Source organism: Hippoglossus stenolepis, chromosome 9 (assembly GCF_022539355.2).
Source record: "Hippoglossus stenolepis isolate QCI-W04-F060 chromosome 9, HSTE1.2, whole genome shotgun sequence".
NCBI classification, from domain to species: domain Eukaryota; kingdom Metazoa; phylum Chordata; class Actinopteri; order Pleuronectiformes; family Pleuronectidae; genus Hippoglossus; species Hippoglossus stenolepis.
This window is the reverse complement of record NC_061491.1, coordinates 7,798,157-7,821,697: the sequence shown is the minus strand read 5'-3', so window position 1 is coordinate 7,821,697 and position 23,541 is coordinate 7,798,157. Positions and strand designations below refer to the sequence as shown.

General features: G+C 42.9%; 1 protein-coding gene across 3 annotated transcripts; it reads right to left on the bottom strand.

Annotated features, from left to right (window-relative positions):
- Positions 1-2,818: 2,818 nt before the first annotated feature.
- On the bottom strand, positions 2,819-22,265 carry msi1b (musashi RNA binding protein 1b). 3 transcript variants are annotated; one of them, XM_035165865.2, is made up of 15 exons: positions 22,016-22,265; positions 21,680-21,720; positions 21,095-21,176; positions 20,838-20,922; positions 14,496-14,537; positions 12,308-12,400; positions 9,130-9,178; positions 8,563-8,645; positions 8,356-8,473; positions 7,163-7,243; positions 6,214-6,270; positions 5,799-5,861; positions 4,919-5,073; positions 4,649-4,698; positions 2,819-4,539 (listed from the first exon to the last, which is right to left on the bottom strand). In XM_035165865.2, exons 1-14 carry the CDS (start codon positions 22,072-22,074, stop codon positions 4,657-4,659), a joined length of 1,050 nt encoding a protein of 349 aa, XP_035021756.1. In that variant the 5' UTR covers positions 22,075-22,265; the 3' UTR covers positions 2,819-4,539; positions 4,649-4,656. The 3 variants fall into 3 exon arrangements, with proteins under 3 accessions (XP_035021756.1, XP_035021758.1, XP_035021759.1); XM_035165867.2 differs by having other exon boundaries at positions 4,653-4,698; positions 22,016-22,230; XM_035165868.2 differs by having other exon boundaries at positions 4,919-5,052; positions 22,016-22,230.
- Between the last annotated feature and the right edge of the window lie 1,276 nt (positions 22,266-23,541).

Sequence of the window (23,541 nt, the reverse complement as noted above, 5' to 3'; positions counted from 1 at the left end):
TTTCATGGGAGCCTATTTGGAACATTTAGACAGAAATTAGTCACTGCTTTGTTTTGAATCCACATGTATCTCCATGCACCTGCCTCTCTTGTTATCTCTAGTTCTGTACTGAAGCCATAGTCCTCGGCGATGAAAGACAGTGGACAGCTGAGTCGACACGTCTCATCCAGAAACTCACAGCTACAATGATGGGACAGCTGCTATAGGCACAGTGACTCAACACAACTCTGTTGGACAGCTCAGAGACTTGAGACAAATCCAAAGGCGTTTTCAGACATGAACATGTTGGTCTTTCACATATGAAGAATGCAGCAGGAGATTGTTGGGAGCAGATGCTTTCACAAAAAGGAAACTGTCTGGAACATTCAGGCTAGGGTCAGCTCTTGGGTAGAGCATCCAGGAGGCAGAACATGATGTACACATCAAGACTGGTGTTTGCCCTTATCGCGAAAAGCACTCAAATCTTGTTGCCTTTCCAAGCTGACATCATCGTCTGCATCTTCTGCATTAATGGCACCTACTTTTTTGTCCTGAGATATTTTCATCCAGTTTAGTGTGCGTCACATGTTAAAAACTGGAGCAACTGACTTGGGCATTCGCGTTCTCACATGCATCCCCTCTGGAAAATTTCAGGAGAATATCCAGAGTTCAGTACATGAAAGCAGCTTCAACGTGCTGTGTCTATCCAATGCTACGACTTCATCAACCTTTGTGTCACACTGACAGGAAGTGAACGTTGACCAAAGAGCTGCATAACCTATGAGCTTGGTTTCTTCAGTTTTAAACACTGATGTGAAAATGTGTGCAGATCATTACAGTCAGCAGTTATGGGCGTGGTTTAGCATAGGGATGGGTCCACTGCAAGTGCCCCAGTGGCCTAATGGATGAGGCCCTGCCCTCATTGTGGGTTCAATTCCCATCTGGGGTGTCGGATGGCAAAGTGGCAGAGTGTGTTGGACCCATAACCCAGATGTCGATAGGTTGGAGCTATCCTCTGCTTTAGCTTTCAGGAATTTCAGTTAGAGATCGATTAAGTACATCTATCTGTGAACTGAAGTGATGTTTTTATCTCAGCCCACATCAGCAGAGGCATTTGTTAGTCATGTAGCAGTTCAGAGAAGTGAAGGGGCTATTTCTGTATCTGAAACAAATGTCTATGGTCCACATTTACTGTCACGTTTGCTGATGAAAAAGACACTAATCTTAGTTTTAGATTAGTCACTAAATATGTGCAGATATCCAGATAAGTCCAGATGAATCTGTGTTCCCAACCAGCTTTAAAAGCTTTTTCCATCACTATCATGGCTCGTGACGATTGGTCTGGGCTGCCAGCAGATAAACTAAACCTGCCGTAACAGGAGTATCCTGCCTTAAAACTAGTCATAAACAGAAACGTGCTGAAACCTCAAACCTTCAGCACTGCATAACTCACTAGCCCGGCACCACAGTATTGATGGGCCAGGCAGGGCAAAAACATGGTGATATAGAAGGTCGCTCCTCAGAGGGGGGATCTCCTGAGCCTCCCTATTCTTCACAAGGTCAGAGCTTTCTTGCAGCAAGGGTTTGGTTTGCACGACTGGCTGCGGCTTCCCCCTGGAGACGGTCAAAGCAGAGAGGCGAACGCCACAGTGCTGAGGCGGTGGGAGCGTGGAGGTGGAGGCAGGGGAGGAGAGGCAGCAGAGCAGTGATGATGGAAGAGAGAGATCAACCAACAGACAGATGTAAGAGGGACACACAGAGGCAGCCTGGAGACAAGCGTGAGCAGCCTGGAGACTCAGGCCAGCAGCCACACTGAGTGACTGATTACAACAATGCCATTACAACAATATCAGGAAGTGGAGGAAAGACAGGGAATATATATTTATGTATATATTATTTATATTTATTTATATATATTCCCTGATATATTTATAGTCATTTAGTACAGTTATAGTAATTATTACACTCTCATGGGCATTAGTAAAAAATGTATACCAATTGATTAGACATTCAGATTTTATCTCATCATGCCTGGAAGCCTCTTTACTAATAATAATTATAATCTGTAGATTTGACCTAATTCTAGATTTTAGCATTGTATTGGGTGGTCATGTTTTTTTTACAACTGTTTGTTTGTCTCTGTACGTTGGCCCTGTGATATGCTGGTGTCGGTATCTGTGTTCCAATGTCCGCTGGGATTGACTCCAGCCCACCACGACCACCACAACCTTCAGAGATTATTTTTTTATTAAAATGTATTATTCACCACAAATCCGTAGAACGTCATAGAAATTCAATAATTTAGCACATTTGTACTCAGCTATTATGGTCATTTTGTACAAATGTAGAATAATTTATAACTATTTTCTGAGAATGTAGTAGAAAATGTGTTGCAGTTCATAGAAAGTCTATAGTTTAGCACATTTTTAGTCAGTTGTCATGGTCATTTAGTACAAATGTAGTGTCATTTCAAATTTGTTTTTGTTACGAGGCTCTACAATGACATAAAAACTAACCAAGAAAATCCATCACAGCGCTCCCTCAGCAGTTTTTAAATATGTTTTCTGTCACGTGAAAATATCTGGAAGCCGCTCACCTGTCTGCAGTACTGTGTAAATTCTGAATGTTGTAAAAGTATTAAATGGATAAACCAAAATGCAGGTTACCATGAAAAAACAATCCAAGTAAAAGAAAGTAAATGTACTTTGTTGTACTTTACCACTGACAGGGCGTACTGCAGGGATGCTCTTTATGGCCCACGTGTGTTAATTTATATATGAAGATTCTCCTTAACAATGCTCCTCTGATAAAAAAAAAAAGCTCCAACAGGATACAGAAGTGGAATGTTTTTAAATAATTTATTAGGAATTTTAAAAAGTTTTTTTTTTCCAAAGGAATAAACATGACAGGAAAAAGAAAATCAGAAAAAAGTTACAGTGTTGACAAGATTGTTATTTTTCAGTGAAAACAGCATCAAAGAATGAATGAACTACCATGGTGACCTGTAGCAGTGTGAGCGAGCGTATCGAAATGTAAAAGCCTGTGTCTTGCAGATCGAGAGTGCTTTGTTCTTAAGCTACCATTCAAAAAAAGAAACACATTTATTGTGATCGGCCAGTGCAACATACTAGTAGCTCTGAACATAATTGTTTTGGTCTAAAAATAGTTGTCACATTGCTACAGTCTGTGACCTCCAGTGGATATGCAGTGATGGTTAGGATGGGGTGGGTGACAGGTGAAGATACAGGTGAGAGTTAAAATGACCCTCCCCTCCTTTCCTGTTAGAAAAGCCACCTTTCTAAACGGTTTAACCATCCACACTTTGACACAGATGTTAATGCAATAATAAAAAAAGTCTGATTAAAATTTCACATTTGCAACTGAGGTACCAACCCTCCCCCCCAAGAAAAACAGCACATGGCACATTGGAAACCAATGTGTACAAAACCACATGACATGATCACGCAAACAATCAGCCGTAAACACGCTAACTGCGTACCACTGCTCCCGCACACTCGTCCTTCATTTTCCTTCACAAACAAACATCGTATATTGAAAAATCACAGTTAAAACAACAGCATGACAAAGTAAGAAAATAGCATGTTTTTTTTTTCTTGTTGACTCTCCTGATTGAGGACTGTTGTACCAGACTCAGTGTCTCTCCTCCGCTGCACGTAAAGAGTTTGAACTCTGACGCAGCACCAACACACTCTAGTGAAACATCCTCCATAGAAGCCTGGAGAGAGACACACTGAACGGCTGGTCTTCTGGTGACAGGCAAACTGAAATGTTCTCGACCCCCATGTGAAACTATGATACGTAACAGTCAAGCTTTCCAACACATTTCTCCAAAGCCTCCCACACACACAATTAGCTGAACCCCCACCCTCCACCCTCTGAGCCCCCCGAAAACCAGTCATATTTACAATATTTTACAAAATTGTACAGCTCATGTTGGCATATTATGCAACTGGGACTAATGACCTTTGTGTGACCATTATTAGTAGAACAAGTCTTTGTTAGAAACCTACCAAGATATACACTTTGTGACACATTGTCAAGAAATAGTATTAATCACAAATGTTTTGTTAAAATTCAGTATGAACTAGTATAGACAACTAGACAAATATACATTTTTTTTTTCTCAGTACAAATTACAGCTCTTGACCTTCAAATGGGCTTCACCCGGAGCTTGAACTCCTCTTAACTCAGAGGTCAAAGTTCAAATAACCCAATAAAATACAGCCAAAACAGATAAAGAAACACAGCCATCAAAAATAAAACAACAACAAGGTAAAACATAACAACAGAAAAAACTCTAAAAATTCAGCATCTGCATGTGTCGCTATTACAAATAGTGATAAATGCTCCTTTTATGAACTTCTCTTTTTTTTTTTTTGTTGGGAGGTGGAGTTAAGTGAAGCATCAGTAGGGTCGGCTGGAGGGGTCGGGGGTGGTTGTCGAAAATCGAGCCGCCCCAGCCGAAGAGGTGGACCGGACAGAGACAGGCCAATCAGCTCCGAAACAGCTTAAACTCCTTTCAGCTCTCAGTCTACAGCTCTGCAGTGACAAGAAAGCCACGTGGGTTACTCACAGGTCGGTTGATGCAATAATGTGTTTTAAACAAAATGCTTCAAACAAAGACATGTTAAACAAGACAAAGACTGACCTACACTCTCAGTGATATCCGTTAGTGAAGGCTGTGGCGATCAAAGGGCCCTGTGGGAGCAAGAATAGAACAGTTCAAGGGTCACTTCTTTGTTAGTAAAATTCAGACAATGAGCACATCTTTTTTGTTTGTAACATTCTGAAGTTGTTAATCAGTGCTGCTGTGTTTTTGTTTGAATGAAAACCACAGTTCCTGAGTCACAGTTAAGAAACTGTTAAGGAACCAGGACAGAAACATTCCAGTACAGAATCATAAGAAACAGTATCTTACCCCCAAACTGTGGCTGAATCCAGTGCTCGGGGCGGGGCTGGCAGCGCTGAGGTAACTGCTGACTGCCGACTCCTGACCGGCGGTCCCGTACAGGTCTGCCATCGGCCCAGGGCTGCTCGTACTTAAAAATCCAGCTGAGCGAGACGGGTTAGAGCCTAAAAGTCAAAACAGATAGATTCTTGCTGTTTGAAACACTTACAGGCTAAAAGCCTAAATAAAATAGTGTTATTTAACTAGATTGATTGTGGTAGGTAGCTGTGGTATCGAGATCCTACCGATACACATGCTTGACCAATTACCTTTTCTATTTTTATAAAATCAAATTAGTAATTAAACTTACCAGAAAATTATTACTTGACATACATTAGTATAAGAACTACCCAAAAGACAGAAATCATCTTTGGAAAGATTTTAGAGAGGTGGCAGGGTTTATGACCTATACTGCAACCAGCCACAAGAGGGCAATCAAGATGTTTTGGCTTTACTTTTGGGATTACTGTCATGTGGTCCATTTTTATATACATTCATACTGTAGACTTGACTTTTCTAATAAAATTGTTATTTTTACTTTAGGTTTCCAGGGATATTTTTCTATTTGTGGTAAACAGTAGAACTCTTGAAACATCTGTTCAGTCGTATTAGTGGGGACTAGCATCATAGTGAAGATTGGCAAAGTGGTAGGCGACTAAATTAGAATTTCTTCATATTTAAAATCTGCAACTATATTAGCAGTTAAGAAAAATAATAAGAATTGGTTATGGTAATTTTTTGTTTAATATGAAATTAGTCACCTTTACAGCAGATGTTTAGATGTTTAAAAATATAATCCTGTAAAATTATAAGAAAAACCAAAAGACATTTCTTATTTTCATTTACATACCTCTGACGACTGCTGCTGCCGCCGCTGCTGCTGCCATTGGTCCATACGCTGTGAGAGGAATGGCTGAAAAAAAAAGTAAAACCCAAGTTTAACAGCTTTTTATGTGTAGGCACATAATAGCCAACTAAGAACACATAATTTCACATCTCCCTCCAGTGACTTTAGAAAGTGCTGGAGTTATTTATGTTGTAATTTTTAGCAGAAATTCTGAATTATAAGTCACTCTAGTTGAGTAAGACTTTACAGACAACAACAAAACCTTCCTCTTTACTTACAGCAATCCTGCCTTCAGTTTAGAGAATGAGGAGGACTGACAAACACAAACATGCAAACCAAAGCGTGACCTGGTGTCGATGCTAGCGTGGTGCGTAGCAGACGTGACAGCTTGTAAAGTCCAGAAGAGGGACTGACTGACCTGTGAGCTCAGGGGGGTGGGGTGAAGTCAGAAGGGGAGTCCTCTCTAAGTGGAACTCTAAAACAGAAAGATCAGAGTGCTGTTGAGACAAACATCTTCACTGCCGGTGAGGAGAACACATACACACACACACACACACACACACACAGGCAGGGAAACACACAGGGTTTGAGGAATGCAAACAGGAATTAAAGGACGGAAGGATATTTAAAAACCAACAAAAGTGCTGTTATAAATGATACACAACATATATATATATATAAATATAAATAGCATGTGTCATATAAAACAAATAACTTCAATTCAGAAGAGTACATTGATTTCACTTAATTAATCTTTGGTGGACATCAAATATGGGAATGAACTCCCAGATCTCACACACACACACACACACACACACACACACACACACACACACACACACACACACACACACACACACACACACACACACACACACACACACACACACTACATCTCAGTGCAAATTCCACTCCCTGATTTCTACAAGCAGCCATTTACACTCACAGTGCTTCATGTGCTTCTATGGAAACATGTTTGTATTTGTGACAGTTGTCTACTGTCAGTTCAATGTAAATCTACAACAAAAGCTACATTCATTCCATTCAACCACAGATTTATCTGCTGCTCACACTTCACACATCATTATTTACAGGACTTTTTTTTTTATATAAATACAAAACTAGAAGACTTGAGATGACAGGTTGTTCATTCTGTTCAATCACTAAATGCAGATAATGTCTGTGTGTGTCAAGGGAAGCAAGGATGATTTTAACATTGGCACTTTTTTTCAAACTCTTTCATGTCTCACCCAGCACGTGCATCTACAACACTTGCTAACTAAATGTAGCTGTGTGTTTAATTCTCAGTGAATGTGACAAAAAATAACATCAGAGTGTATGAGGAGCAGAAAATATGCTGTGATTACCAGGGAACTGGTAGGTGTATCCAGGAGTGATGCCAGCGTAGCTCCGGCTGGTGTAGGTGGCTGTCTGGAAGCCAGGATAACCTGCGGGGGAAAAAATCATCATCAACATATGGATAACAGAAGAAATAGGAAATACATGTAGTGTGTTTATGTAGTGTCTGAGAAAAAAAGGAGGTCATTGCGGTATTGTGTGCAGGTGTTTGTAGTTGTGCTGCCCCTTAAGTGTGAGGCTTGGTATGCTGTGTGACGTGCAGGCGGATGATATTCTACACCTGCGGTCTGGATTTCTTCACTATGACTAAGCAGCTTAGTGTCTTTGTCTTTGGTTTCACTCTAAGCGGTACACAGTATACCGAGATTTTCATTGTGCACAACCTGCCACCTGGAGAGATTACTTCAGAACAACATTCACACGGATACAACATGCTAATCTATTATTATTATTTTACTTTTTTTCTTTTGAATATGTGGTGGCGATTCCATCTTGAGCTACAATGTCTGTTCAAATGAAACGCTGGAGAAAAAGGTGTAGTTCTCAGACTGAACAGTAGGTGGTGGCATTGGTGTTAAATTCAGATCCGCAAACAGGTCCTGAACTGGTGTGAATACAAATGAAGTTAATGAGTGGACCTTATCCTACTTTAGTGATAATGTGGTAATAATGTTCAATAAAATTAGAAGAGCGGAACTGTTAAAGCGGCATTCCATGTTTTATTTGACATGAGGAGCAGAAACTCAGCTTGAGAAAACACCTGTACAATGAGATCAAGGAATTAAAAAGGCCTTTACTACAAACTGAGGGTATGAAGTTCGAGTGGTTGCATTATGGGAAATATAGGATGCAGCATATATAGCACACATTTTAATATTGAATTTTTATCTCTACATCTAACATTTTTTTTAAATGATGCAAATTTGGGGACTGATATCTATGATTCGGGCCTTGGTGGAAGTATGTGCTAAATCTTTCTTCATTACTGCACCTTTTCTGTCAGTTCTAAAGTCTAAGCTCTAGTTAATCGAGGCCGCATGTTGGAGAGTTACAAGCTGACATGACCCAGCTCAGTGGTCAGTTCGCTCCACATGAGACGTCATGTGACCTTTAAGCCAACGGGGGCCCTGACGCAGGGATAGTCATTGTCAGGCTCAGGTGTAAGACCACATCCTTCCTGTCCTGATCAATACTAACTTACCCAGCATACCAATGCCCAGCATGAAGGCGTCCATCCCATAGGGCATCACCCGAGAGCGCCCCCTGGCAGAGCCCGTGGGGGACATCACCTCCTTGGGCTGAGCTTTCTTACACTCCACCTGTTTCCAGACAAACAACAAATCAGTACTGCAAGGTCGGTAACAAAACAGTGGTGTCAGAACGTTGTCGCACACACAGAGCCGCTTACCATTTTGTTGTTGATCTCGTGGAAGTGGATCTCGCAGACTTTCTCAACCACATCCTCGTTCTCAAACGTCACGAAGCCGAATCCTGGCGAGGACGAGGACATTTTGAGAGTAGAAAAATATAAATTTCACACAGTTTGATGGATTTCAACAGTGGGCCTCTCTGTGCAGCAGCACAGCTAATAGTCTCCAGTAATCAGTACTGTAATAGCCGCTTAACACATTTGCCCCCCCTCTTTCAATGTTGCTATTCTGCACTCATCCTTTCTTCCCTCCCTTCCTGGCCAGAAGGCCTGGACAAAGCTGGTAGGCTGTCATAATCGATCAGTCCTAGGGTGGGGAGGAGGTGCTTAAGGAGGCTTTATCCTGATCCCGATTAACGGACTGGCTAATTAGACTAGCCCCGTTCGTCTCCTCCTGCTCAGCCCACAGGAAGGAGGAGGCCCTGGGGGGGAATCAATAGACAACCAGGAAGGACTGGAGGAAGAGTAGTAAACTGAGGAAGACAAGGAGAGGAAAAGTAGAGGTGTAGTGCATGAATGGACAGAGTGAGAGTTCGTCCGTCTCACCTCTGTGTCTGTTGGTGGTCTTGTCGAACATGAGCATAGCATCGTCGACCTGGGGGGGAGACAAACAACACAGTTTATTAACGCAGCGCTCTCTCTCTCTCTCTTGCCACGCAGCATATTGCCTGACCTCAGCCCTTCTCAAGTTCTGCAGGGAGGCTCAGCAACAGATGGACAGAGAGGAGGGGGAAGAGGGAGGGAGGGAGGGAGGGAGGGTACTGGGGACAAGCGACAGGTTACAAAGAGGAGGCCGAGAGAGCAAAGAGAGGGAAATATGGAGAAACACTGTACATGGCAAACAGACATAATGGGTGGCACGGAAAGTTGGAAGTTGTGTCTGCTGCTAAACTGCCCTGGTCACAATCCTTCTCACAGAGATCACATAATCCGCCCCCTTTCTCCCCTCCAAAGTTTGACATTCCCATGGCAACTGTACAAAAAGCCCTTATAAAAGAGCTCTAGCCAACATCAAATATGCTTTATGAATAGTGGGAGAGTGCCAGTGAGACAAAGAGAGGGCCACAAACACAGACACACACACACACACAAAAAGAAATTTGCCGGTCACAAGCAGAAAGGTGAATCCTGTGGGCAGGAGGGGACTCGATGAGAGGGCAGAGCTGATAGTGAGAGGAATAGCGACAGGTGGAGATATGGTGAAATAGAGCACAGAGAGTCCTGTAAGAGTGAGGAGGAAAGAAAAAGAAAGAAGAAGATTGGGTCAAAGTGGAAAGGGAGGAGAAAGAAGAGACAAAGGGAGAGGGAAGAGGGAGAACAAAGAGGCCTGGAGGCTTTGTTTGTTGGCACAGTCGGCCATGATTCCTCCTCCTCCTCTCCCTTTGACCTCTCCCTCCAGCCCGGCCTCCCTTTATAGAGCAAAGACACAGGTGTCTATTCTACACACACACACACACACACAGAGAGAGAGGAAGATAGTTTCTTATGTCAAAGTTGACCTACTCTCTCCCCCACCTCCCCCTCTCTCGCCACAAGCTCACATGTTTATACTCTGCACAGTGGTCCAAATAAACATTTGGTAAATGAATCTGTGCTCTTGGTCTATAATAAGTTTACTGGATGTGGTCCACTGAATAATTTGTCATAGTCACATTGTCAGTGTGTGTGTGTGTGTGGACCCCTAAGGGCAGTTTGCCTACAGAAAGGTCAAAGGTGAGCGAGGAGTGTCACTGTGAAAGGGGACCTGTTACTCTGATGCTTCTCAAGCCGCTGCCTGACATTTGCCCGACGCCTGCAACACGTTCAATTCAGTGTCTCTGCAAAATCAGCCTTTCAACTGAAACTTTTGTCCACGTAGCGAGTCCACAGAAAACTTTAAGCAATTAAGGGTGAGGTCACACACACTCATTTACCACGCCGGATAGCTACGATACAAATCTGAGCTGACACAGGTTTAACAAGGCAAATACATAAAAATCATACAATTCTAACTTGAAGTGAGGCTGCTCTGTCACCCTGGAGGACGCCATCAAAACATAAAATGCTGCAAATGGAGTTAATCGCACATCATTGCTCGATATTTCAAACACTGGGCATTTTTAATGGCGCACTGCCGGACAATATTCCTCTCTTATCCTTTTTTCCCCACCTCTCATCTTCCCTGTTATCCCCTGCCCATCCCTCTCCGCTCTCCTTTGTCCTCACCAGGACGGGACACAAAAGGTCCAGTGAGGCAGTCTAATCAGGAACTTCCATGGATGGCTGGAGCCTACATTTCACCGTCCATCCCTCGATATCTCTCTCGGCAAAAATTCATCTAGACGTTATGATTGAGGAGGGAGCACGGAGAAACTCGAGGCCAAACCTTTAGCACTGAAAATAAAATGCCATGCGGTTGCAAACGTAACGGCTTAAAACAGAGTATTTTTCCCGTGACTGACTTTGAAAAGTTTCAAGGGTTTTGCACGATTGTCTATCTGAAATATTCTTTAAAAAATATTTTTTGGGGGGTTTTGTTCCGTCCAATTTTATTTAGCAGAAGGTGAACTAAAAGTCACGTGGCTCATAAAGTCACACACATCGCTGACTTTTCTGTACACGTCGAGGAGTGTGAAAAGTCCAGAAACTTCCAGTATGCAGATAACTTCTGAACAAACTAACAAAATATTTGTCTAGCTTTGTGCAGAGGCATAATGGCCCCGTAACCCCCCCTTACACACACACACACCATTTTTGCCCCAGTTCCCTCTCTTCAGCCTCTGCAAACCACTCTCAATCAGGCCCTCCCGCCCTTGTCGGTGCCTTTGTCAGCCCGTCAGCTATTCTCTGCCCCACGTCTTTCACATCTCAGAATTTAAGAAACTTGGATAAAACTTTATGTAAAAAATGTTTTTTAAACAAACACATCTACATTAAGGAAATGATATAAAAGTAAAGGAGGAAGTTAGCAGGTTTTTGAGCATAAGTCAAATTATATTTATTTTTACTAAACTACAGAGTTAACCCCCACCCAACACACACACACACACACACACACACACACACACACACACACACACACACACACACACACACACACACACACACACTCATGCTAACACCCCCGAACACCACCTCATCCCTCCTCCTTCAGAACAAAACCCCCTTACCCACAGAATTACTTGGGGACAATGGGCAAGTCGGGTCACCACGGTAACGGGCCAGGAGGGGGTTGTGGGTAGGAGCAGCTGTTACATCAGATTAATTCAGATTCTGATAATCCCTCCTCCTTCCTCGCCATCACCACACACTCACTACAAAACTTTTCTCCCCCCTCCCTCTCTCGCCCTCCTCCCCCCGCTCCCCCTCCCAGTCCCCCTAACTTCGCCTGCTGCTCTCAGAGTCTCTCAGCCTCGTTATTTTTTTCCTTTCCTACCCTCTTCAAGCCTTTTCTCTCCATCCTTTCTCGCCCTCCTCCTCCTCCTCCCCGCAGCAGTAACTCCTTCACTTCCAAGCAGCAGCTCGACTCCCAAGTGAAGTTTTTCACAGAGAATTTGCGGTGAATCAGCCTCGGCAGCGCTGGCGAGATGCAGTGCTCAGAGCTGCTGATTCGTTTCCGCGCCGACGCCACCGAAATGTATGTGAATCTGTTCAAGCAGAGTAGTCCCTCTTTTTCGGCTTCGACCTCCATTGCTGTTTCTTTCGGCCAAAATCTGACACCACAGCTCCCTTAGACAACACTCACCTTCCCGAACTGGTCGAAGTACTGCTTGACGTCCTCGATAGTCGTGTTCACTGACAGGCCTCCCACAAAGATCTTCTTGGTTCGAGTCACCAGCTGTAAGAGAGGGAACAGCACAGATGAACAAATAACTCTTCCCTCTGGTATCTTCAAGCACACTGCTCATTTTACAATACATCCATTTAGGAATCAGTTTACGGCTGTGACTCAAAATGTGTATATTTGTCCAGAAAGCTTGTTTAAATGTTACAATAATTACAAGCACTTGTAGTTATCTGTACTACCTCAGTACTTTGAATTAAAACAGTTGTATTATTTGTCTCAAATGTATGTTAATTTAATGTTACTTTACTGCTGCTTCAGCTGTTACTACACTAAAATAATTTTGAGAAATTAAGTTGCAGGTTCAAAGTACAAAACAACTTTTCACACTGTCCCAAACAATACAAGTATAACGGTGGTTAAAAGGTAATTTATATTGGATTATAATTTTCATCATTTATTATTTACCAATAATGTTTTTCATTCATTGAGCTGTCACTGTTTCAAGAATACCTATCACTGTGCCTTTGAGCAAACGTGAGGTTTAATTATGTTATATGCAAAATAATATTTTATATATTTTATACATAATAGGGGTTCACAGGGACTGTAAATAAAACACAATTTGATTCCAGCCCATGAAGCCCCACAGAAGACTGGCAGCGCCTCAACATAGCACCACTTGTTTCTTCTTAAAATTAGCCTCCGTGTATCTGTTTTTTCTCTGCAGTTTGCTGAACAAGAGCAAAAAAGTATTTAAAGAAAAAACACTGGCTGCAGCGGGACACCTGGAATTATTATAAGCTTTTTGTGGTGAGATGGAGAAGAAAAACAAGTTTGCTCCGTCACATAAAGTGGAAGACGAGCAGCATTTAACAGAACAGTGTTTAGTCCGTGCTGCTGTAAGTCTGTCAGATCTAAGTCAGTCAGCCGAGAACACTGTTATTTAGCAATGTAGACAGAAACAGGTGGATTTAAACCTGTAACATTGGAGGTGTGTCAAAGGTACATTATAATACATTAACACTTTGTAACAAATTATTTACTGTGAATTAACACACGTTTTCAGGCATGAATGTCCACAGAATTGGGTTGGGACTTTCTCTGGAGTTTGCCTTTCAATCATGAACAATGCAGCAGGAGATTCTCAGGTCAGATGCATTCACAACAGCACAGAAATCTGTGCAGCTTTCAGGTGAAGGGTGGTGCAGCAGGCAGGACATTGCATACTAATTCCGCTGTGGAAATTACGTGTTTTTCTTTACAGGGCATAGACACCGCCGTCAGCTGTCATCACCAAAAGCTCTCCTGACATATTCGCCGGTGTCTTCTACTAGTAAGGCACAGCCTTTTCATCCGGAGATATTTGTATTCTTCTTGTTTTTTTTTTGTGTCTATGGCATTTTAGAAACGTCACCAACACGGCCACTAGCTCGTGGTGAAGTCCGGAGCCTCTCACTTGGACATTTGCGTTCTTATATACAGCCCCTTAGGAGATTATCAGTTCAGTGCATGTCTGAAAGCAGCTTAATTTTATTTTCTTGTGTTTTTTGCTGTTACATCTGTCACCATCTACAACTTTTTAAGAATTTGTTATGTGTCGCTCTTTAATACAGTGGGTTCCAAAAGTCTACGTTGTGCATTGCATTATGGGACAATGGTGTCCATGACTGTCAAAGTCACGAATCGATTCAGGGATATATGTTTGTGTTTTAACACACGCTCACATGCTGCATTCTTCTGCAGCTTAGAATCTAAATGGAAAACCAATGCAACAACCTATGACACAGCCATTTCAGCAGATCTGTCGTATCAAAGTAAATGTTGTTAGATGTTTTTTTCTCCTCGTACCAGTGTTTATTTGTGCTGCTGGCCTCACACAGCCGGGTTTCCCAGCCTGTTGTTGTGAGCAGAGAAGACGAGCTGCCTCGGATCAGGACAGAGCGTACTTGAAACACAATCCAGACGTTCAGGTGGGTTTAACAATACTTCTGTGTTTCTAAATTTGTGAACGTTTTTGTTCGCACACAATCGCACAACGACCCGGTGATGTCAGCGCCACTCATGTTCATCAGATTACGAGGCATTAGCCTAACCCGCTGCAAAACAAGGCGCACACAACTTAACCTGAGGAGACAGATCCACTCACCTTGGGCTGGGCTCTGCGAGGGAACGCAACCTTCGGATCGATCTGCAGGAGAGGATACAGAGAGGGAGACGACTGGTTAGTGTTGTGTCATGATGCAGACGCATCAGCAATCTTTCCTCTGTGTACTCTGACATCACACCTTCATCTCTCATGATGACTCATCAATGAGGGTGTAATATATCCATGTCATCCTCCTGTTGGCCTAGTGCAACATTAACACGGCAACAATGTCAGAGACACCTGGCTTTTAAGGCTCATCATACCCACACTCCCCTGTGCTGATTGACAGAACCAGACACCACTTATAGTTGGGACAGAAAAATCGAGATGAAGTTGACGTCAAAGGTAGAAATAAATCAATACATTTTGAGATGGAAAGATGGTGAGGTTTTCTCATTATCACCTGCTTCAGACATCTGATCGGACACCTACATCCTGGTCTGAACACACGACTGCTGAATGAATGTGTGTGTGTGTCTGACAGTAATACCAGTGTGTGTGTGTGAACCTTTGCCAACAGTGATGTAGCAGTAGATGATGTCATTAAGGCTGCTTATCAAAGCACCAAGGAGGTTTTCACCCCTGAGCTTTTGTTTGTTGGTTTGTAAACAAGATTAAGCAAAAACTACTGGACGGATTAACATGAGGCCTGATGGGAAGATGCAGTATTAGTCAGGGAAGAACTCATTCAATTTTAGTGCAGATAAAGATCAGGAGGAGCAGAAATGTTTTTCACTTTTCTTTACATTGCAAGAAAGGGTGTTTTCTAATATATTTCTTGATTTTTAAGAGAATAATTCATGGATCTTGAAAAAAATCAGGCATATTTGGGAGAGTGATATTTATGAGCGTGTGCAGATCCAGTGGATCTAGTGAATTTAAATGTGGTTTCATAGGGGGACTGTTGGGCCTTGGTGGAGGGATGCAGAACGCATCTCATCACTTCATCTTAGTTTTTCTAATTATTTCCTCAGTTGACTCATCTATCATGAGGCTATAAAAGAGCTCTATTTGGTATGATAAAGGAAGCACTAACTGTTAAATGCTTCCTTTATTCGACCAACAGAGCAAAATTCAAAGGTACTCAGTTTATAATGATGACAGACTCTCATATTTGAGAAGCTGAAACCTGTGAATGTTTCTCAGTGTTGACTGATTATTCAATCCATTATCCAATTTCTTCTGATTAATTTGAGTAATAGTAATTTCAGCAGTAATTAGAATAAAAAAAGGAAGGAAACTGTTCAAAAATGTTGAGTATGTGTGTGTTGTGGTGAGTCCCAGCTCTACATTCTTGAGTCAGCTAATCGTCAGTGTGTGTGTGTTTGTGCATCTATGATCTACGTGAATGTGTGTTTGTGTTATTACTCCACTTTCTTTGTATGCAGCCTGCTCGCATGGGATTAATATTCAGTGTGTGAGACACATGTCTGAGGTGCAGTATTTAAACATGTAAGTCTGTGTGTGTGTGTGTGTGTGTGTGTGTGTGTGTGTGTGTGTGTGTGTGTGTGTGTGTGTGTGTGTGTGTGTGTGTGTGTGTGTGTGTGTGTGTGTGTGTGTGTGTGCGCGCGCGCAGGTGGAATGCCTGGGAATGTCCAGTGAACCCCTGCCTCTCTCGTCACTACCATGTGACATGTGATCTCCTGGAATCTCACACAGGCACTACAATCACAAACACACCTCATCTCGGCGCGGAGACTCCGAGAGCGAGGACGAGCGTGTCAGACAGAGAGTGAGAGAGGGACCAGGAGGTAGAGTGTGAGGGGGGGCGGAGCAGGACGGGGGGAGGAGAGGGAGCTGTCAATCACACCCACACTGACGGCAGATCCACCCAATTTTGTTTGTTTGTGTTTGTTTGTTTTTGCCTCCCTCAGCTTTTGGACGGAAGTGATGACAACAACGGGGACCACTCATCATCCCGTGTATTTCCTCAGGCGACCTGGGTCGTCCCCTGCCCTGCAGTTCCTCACATTTACATCCAGGACAGACTTAGAAAAGGACACAACTTGACTTTTTCTTGTGCAGTAAAAATCTTTTGATATCAATCTTATCACTACAGCTACCAAAAAACAAATAGAATCGAGACACAAGTGGCTGGGCCCACTGAACGTCACCAAGGTTTAGATTGGAGAGAGAACCACATCATGCCATGAGAATGCAATTATAGACAGACTGTAAAACTGGAATTTGAGACCTCTATATTAGTCTATACTGATCTAATAGAGCTAGAGAACAACTAGACTACTCCACACTGTACTGCTGTTACACTAACAGATGGTGAGACAGTACAGCGCTAAGATTAGTCCGCAACCATGAGACGGTAGAGTTGAACTACAGTAGAGAGCTAGAGCCTCTATGGTAAACCACATGCGTTTACCAGAGTAAAGGGTAACAGTGTTGTTTCTAACAAGAGGCGACATCACCTCAACGTTTTTTTCTTCTTTTATTTTTTCTAGAGAGCAGAGTGAGAAGACTATAGGCTAACACTGGAGGATCAGATGCAGAGTCTACTGTTTAGTTTCTATAGTGGCTAGACTACTCTGATAGTCACCTCCGGTCACCAACCCTCCTGATGTCCAACACTCCTGTGCACATTCAAAAACAAACAAGACACACACACACAAACAAACAAAATCAAACACATGGCAGCACACAGCACATTCGTTGGGGGGAGGAAACTGTGGACGTTAAACAGGTACATTTGCTGTATGAAGGAAATCGCTTTGCTTCAAAAATGTTGATCATGGCAGTGTTGTATTTAAAGTGACCCCCAACCCCCCAAAGCCCTCATTGTCATTTGACTTGGATTTGGTGTTTACCTACAATCTCAGGGTAAGACGATGTACAGGCAGGATTTGTGACATCACAACTTGTTTGTCAGCCAGCAGCGGCCCAATATCCAACTTACACTGGTGTTATGAGACAACTCCAACGCATACACTGGGAATGTGCTTTTATTTGAAGTGAAGGAGACATTTTGTGTCTAGCAGTTATTACCTCTGCAAGGAAGGTTTTCACCCCTGAATTTAAAGGTAGGTTTGGTAATTTGATTCTGAATTTTTTTTTAATCTTATTTGTTGAAATCCTCTTTATGTCCCGATAGCCATCAAAAAATGAAAAGAAGTTTGAAAAAAAAGGAAAAATGGCGGTGTCTGTGACCCTCGCAGGACTGTGAGAAACCAAATGAAATGATGATGAACGGTGTGTCGGTCTGTCAAGAAAGCCGTTTTCAGACAGACTGAGTGTAAAATCCGGAGAATGGGCTACGCAGTTTACCCAGAGTTTTCCTTTTACACAGGCACAACACAGCGGGAGTAGGCATCTAAAACAGCAACAAATCCTCCGTATTATTCAGGCGTGAGGTGGAGCAGCTGGGTGTAGCAGACAGAGACAGGAAGCGACGTATTAACTCCGGTCTTGAGATCACCTGATTTTCTATACAACACACAGACACCAGCGACGGCTCTTATCACCACAAACTCTCTTGGCATCTTAGTCGGTGTCTTCTACGTGTGTGTCATTGCTTTGTCACTGGGAGATATTTATTTATTTTTTCATTTTTGCATCTGTCGCACGTTAGAAGCGCTGCCAACCCCCCCCTGTCATTTTGAGAATTCTTATTGAAGGTTTTGCTGAAATAAAAAACACATCCCACACAAGTCATCATTCCAGAGTATTTTCATGTGTCATAAACTGTGTGGAGTGGGGACCTGTGACTTAAAGCAACACTTAATCGTGTATAAAGTCACTTGAAGGTGCTGCTGTTTAAAAGAGAGACCTGCCCTCTCTGCACCCACAGCAAGGTAACAGGGAAGAAGCTGAACGTAATTCCAAGAGAGGTTTACGAAATCAGGGCAATCCACTTTGACCAAACTACATCCCCGCCATGCAACAGTTGGCTGAGCGCGCTGCCTGTCACAGCCTGAGCTGGGAGCACACTTAACGCAGCGTGCCCATTGGGCCACACTCACCATCCGAGGAACAACTCAAGCTTGTTGACTCCAATCCTATTAGTCAGGGGAGCCATACTAATCACAGATGGGGTTATCCTCCCCCTCCCCTCACGTCTTTCCACCGGGTCAGCGAGGAAATGGTTAACGAGGGCCCACACATATATGCCTGATTGCAACTCGGCAAGGAGCATGGTGATTTTGTTGAAACACTCTCTGCTGTGCACCTTGGAGCCGCAGTTGAATGGAAACTTTGTCCCACAAAGGTGCAGTTTGCATCAGGCGTCACTAACTTTACAGATAGCAGGAAACCAGGAGGGCACCCAGAGGGGCGACTAACACAGCGGCTGTCACATAAATCACAGTAAAAACCTGCCTCACTACACTGGTCAGAACCAGGCTGCATCTGTCCTTAAACACAATAAGTACCAATAAATTCCTCCGCAGCACTGTATTTGCTCTTTAGCCTCTCGGCTGCGTAAAGCTCTTTTAATTCCTGTGCCGGAGCGGTTCAGTCGGTCACAGCATGGCACATTCTTTCTGTTGCCACTGGAGAACTTTTCTCTCCTCTCTCTAACAGGATAACCTGTCTGTGTGAGGGAGAGAGGGAGAGGGGGGCAGGGTGAGCGGTCTAAAAAGGCCCACTCTACTCACCATCCAACCCCTGTGGATGATCGCTGAGCCCTCTCCATGCCAAACGCACACTCTCCAAGGCCGCCAAACGACACACTGACTGCCACGAGGCCACGCAGAGTAAACGCAGGCACAAGTGGAGGGGGACAAACTCAAATTAAAAGGAGGCCGTCATCATCATCTGTGCAGTCTGCCACGTATAAAACTCAATAAATTGCATATCAGAGGAGGTTGATGGGAGGATTAGCTGTCAGCACGCAAACACACACACACACACACACACACACACACACACACACACACACACACACACACACACACACACACACACACACACACACACACACACACACACACCCCTCTCTCCGTGCCTGCGTCTGTTTATGCTGTCTCCATTTCTAGTATCCAAGAAATGATTGTAAATGATGTGCATTGTTATCTCCCTCTTTTTTTCTTTTGTGACAGATCCATTCTTCAACTGTGGAGGGTGGTGGAGTGGGGGGTGAGTCACTATGGAAACAAACCCCATGGCAAGTTAGTGGCGTCCAACCATGATAGCGCAACTTGTCATAGCTGTCGTGCATGCAAGTGACACTATAGCAGTGAAGCACTGGGGAAATCAAAAGAAAAAAAACTGAAATCAATTTGACTTCTCCCTCAAACAACTTCCGTCACGGTAATTTTAATCAATTCAAATTTGCTAATTCCCGCACAACTTTATACAGTGAATAACCCTGTTATTTTTTCCTTTCTTTCTCTATTTCAGTCTTACAAAAGCTGAAGACGGTGCAACGCTAAGAGCACAAAGGGAAAAAGAAGAAATAGCATCCCCTCATTTCAATACAGTGACTAACCCGCAGCCACCACCACTCCCACTGAGGAGAGAGGCGGGGGCAGTGGTCCCTATGGCGACCAACGGGCCACATTGTTCCCAGACCGGCCCACATTCATTACTGACAAAAGACACACACACACACACACACACACACACACACACACACACACACACACACACACACACACACACACACACACACACACACACACACACACACACACACACACACAGTTTATACATTTGAAGTTACAGTTCTTCACACAGGTGAGAGGGCCTCTAAGTGTGACACACTGACTTTCTCATCGTTTTGTTCTTCCCAGGATCAACAGGAAGCGATGAGGAGTTTGTTTGGAGCTGCTTTCACACCTTCGTGGTTTCAGGTAGCATTTGCTCGCTCCACTGACAAACTTTAAGAGGTCAATTCTACCCCTTGGGCACAGAGAAGCAAAGAAAGCAGAATGGAAGTTTTGGTTCACTCTTTCTGGAGAGCAAATCAAAGATTGGCAGTGAATGCAGCCCAGTCCGGTTCCCCCTTGTTTCTATGGAAATCGACACTGGGTGACATTTTCTTGCCTGTTTGGCTGGGGAGCAAAACGAGAGAGAGAGAGAGAGAGAGAGCGAGAGAGAGAGAGAGAGAGAGAGAGAGAGAGAGAGAGAGAGAGAGAGAGAGAGAGAGAGAGAGAGAGAGAGAGAGCTCAGGCTCCCATGTGTCTCCACTTTATCGTGCAATATTCTCACGTCTGAGGTGCGGTGGCGGACACGCACGGACGTGGTTTTTGAGAGGAAAGCGCCAGCCACTGGTGGAAGCTCTGGTAAAATGTAGCAATGTACACCTCTCCAGCGGATTATTGGAAAATCCACTAATCAAACACTGAGCAATGGGATTAGCTGGTGGTGGGGAAGTAAATACAGAGAACTCACTGTTTTGGAGTCCAACTCGTGCCTGGTCTGGGCCAAAACTTTATCCACGCCGGCCTGGTCAACAAAGGTGACGAATCCGAACCCTCTGCAGACATCAGGGGGAGGACGGGAGAGGGAGGGAGAAAAGGTGGGAGGAAGAGGAGTAGGGGGGGGTATTAATGACACAGAAACTGATGTTGACATGTAATCATACGTTATGTGCAGAGAGGAATCACGGAGGTCAGATAAACTTTCAGCCAGCCGCGCAGCTCCCTCACCTCGAGCGCTTGGTAACCGGATCTCGCATCACCATACACTCCTTCACCTCGCCGTACTTGCAGAAGTACTCCTTCAGACCCTCTGGGAAAGAAAAACAAACAAATAAGTAAGCACAAAAGAAGGTGGAAAGACGACACGATAATTGCTGAATGAAGAGGTGGGAAACAGATGACACCTTTCAAGTTAAAATAAGTTTGGCTCCAGGGTCAAACTTTTGCCGAGATTTCTAAAGTAACAACACAAAATCATCAGGACTAAAAAAAAAACTGTCCAATTCCAAGTTCCAATTAAAAGAAAATAGATCTCAACTTATTGCAGCCTTAATAATTTAAATCCAACCTTTTTCTAATGAGATTTACAGAATCACTCATTGCCTCTATGGCAGGTCTGAATGGGGGCATTCATCCTGCAGCAGGTTTCATACGTAAAACTCAGAAAAACACAAAACAAATAAACAGATTCAGTGAAAGCAAAGAGAAATATGAAGAATTTCTTTTGGTTCCATCACATCCATGCCAGTTTAAAAAAAAAAAAAAGGCATAGTGGTATTCTATGAGAGCAAGTGGTAGGAAAAAAAGATTTACCTTGTGTTGTTTGCCAGCTCAGTCCACCTATGAACATTTTACTGTGGAGAGAGAATGTCCATATTTACATATTAAAGGAGCATTCCGGGAGTTTAATATTTGTATGGTTACACAGGAGAGACAAAGTTGTCAATGAGGGTTTTGAAAGTGTGTGAGTGTGTGATGAAGGCTCTCAGTGTGGAGGTGTGTGTGTGTGTGTGTGTGTGTGTGTGTGTGTGTGTGTGTGTGTGTGTGTGTGTGTGTGTGTGTGTTTGTGTGTCCTCAGCAGAATAACCACGTTTGTTCCTGCTGAGCTGCACAGAGAGAATTTTAGAAAATAAAAAGTTTTCTCGTTACCAGGGGTCGTGAGGGGAGTCCGTGGTGGACAGGCTGCTCTGGCTCCCTTCCGTCTCCATGTCGTCTCCTCGCTCCGTGTGTGTGTGTGTGTGTGTGTGTGTGTGAGAGAGAGTGAGAGAGTGCAGTGTGTGTCCGGGCCGAGCAGTGCGGGAAAACAGGCGGAGAGAGGAGCTGGGCGGGTTTGGCCCGGGGTGACAGAGAGGGGAGCGGGCTGGATGCAGCAGGAGGCTGGGACAGACTCCTCCTCCTCCTCCTCCTCCTCCCTCTCATCCCGCCGTAGAGGAGCACCGCTGCTCCTGCTCCTGCTCCTCCTCCTCTTCCTCCCCCACCTCCTCCTCTCTCTCTCATCCCACCGCTCCGCCATCAATCTCCTGCCGTCAGACACACAGGTCCCCATGCTTCCTTTCAAAATAAAAACATAATCCGTGACTGACAAAAGCGCATGTTGCTTTTTTTCTACTACTTATGTTGCTGATTGTCTATTTTGTGTGTTCAACAAATGTATGTTATTTTATGTTTTAAACACATGTGGGATAAACTAAGCTAAACATGTAAAATTTGAAAATAAAATATCAAAATCAAGTCAAATTTACTCTATTTATAGAACACGTTTAAAAAACTGAAAACTTTGAATATACAACAGTAAATTATATATTGTAGGGGTAAAATAAGAAAAACATGTTTTTTTTCTACTACTTATGTTGCCGCATTCTATTTTGTGATTTTTTTTCCTACAAATTTATTTTATTTTTTTAAAACGTCCAAACTAAACAAATTAAATTAAACTAAACATGCAAAAAAATAATAGTTTACATGAAGTCTGCCCCATTGACATGCAAGTCAAGTAAACTCAACTTATTTATAGAACACATTTAAAAGAAACAAAGTTTGAATATATTCATGTTTTAACAACACATAAAATAAGATTAGATAAGATGAAACTGATTTTATTAATCCCAAAGCACATTCTTGTGCCAGCTTGCTCCAAGATTACAGTAATACGATATCAATATACAATACAGAGGATACAGAGGATAGAGTACAGAGGATAAAACAATAGAGGATTAAGTCTAAAAAATATCTATTAAAAAGTGAAAATAAAATTTTTAATATAAAGTGTATTGTAAGTGAAAAGGAAAATATAAAGTGTACACCAACTAAATGCATAACCAGTGCCTAATATATATAACAATAGAAATGAAAATATATTAAAAAACAAGTTATAAAGTAGTTCTAAGCCAACAGACCAACATTTTGGTTGTTAATTAATTCACAGTATTTGTCAGCAATTATAACTACTCCTATAAAAAACAACTAATATATTATAACTACTGGGTTTTGCTTTGTTACATTAATGGTACAGTTATACATCATCCTTCAATAACAGGTGTTCACAGGAGGACTTAGTTATTGACAAATACATTGATAATGATACTTACATCTGCTGATATCTACATTATAGCATGTTGTAAACATTTGTTTGATAAGTCATTTGTTAAATCTTAAGCTTGAAGTTTTTAACTACA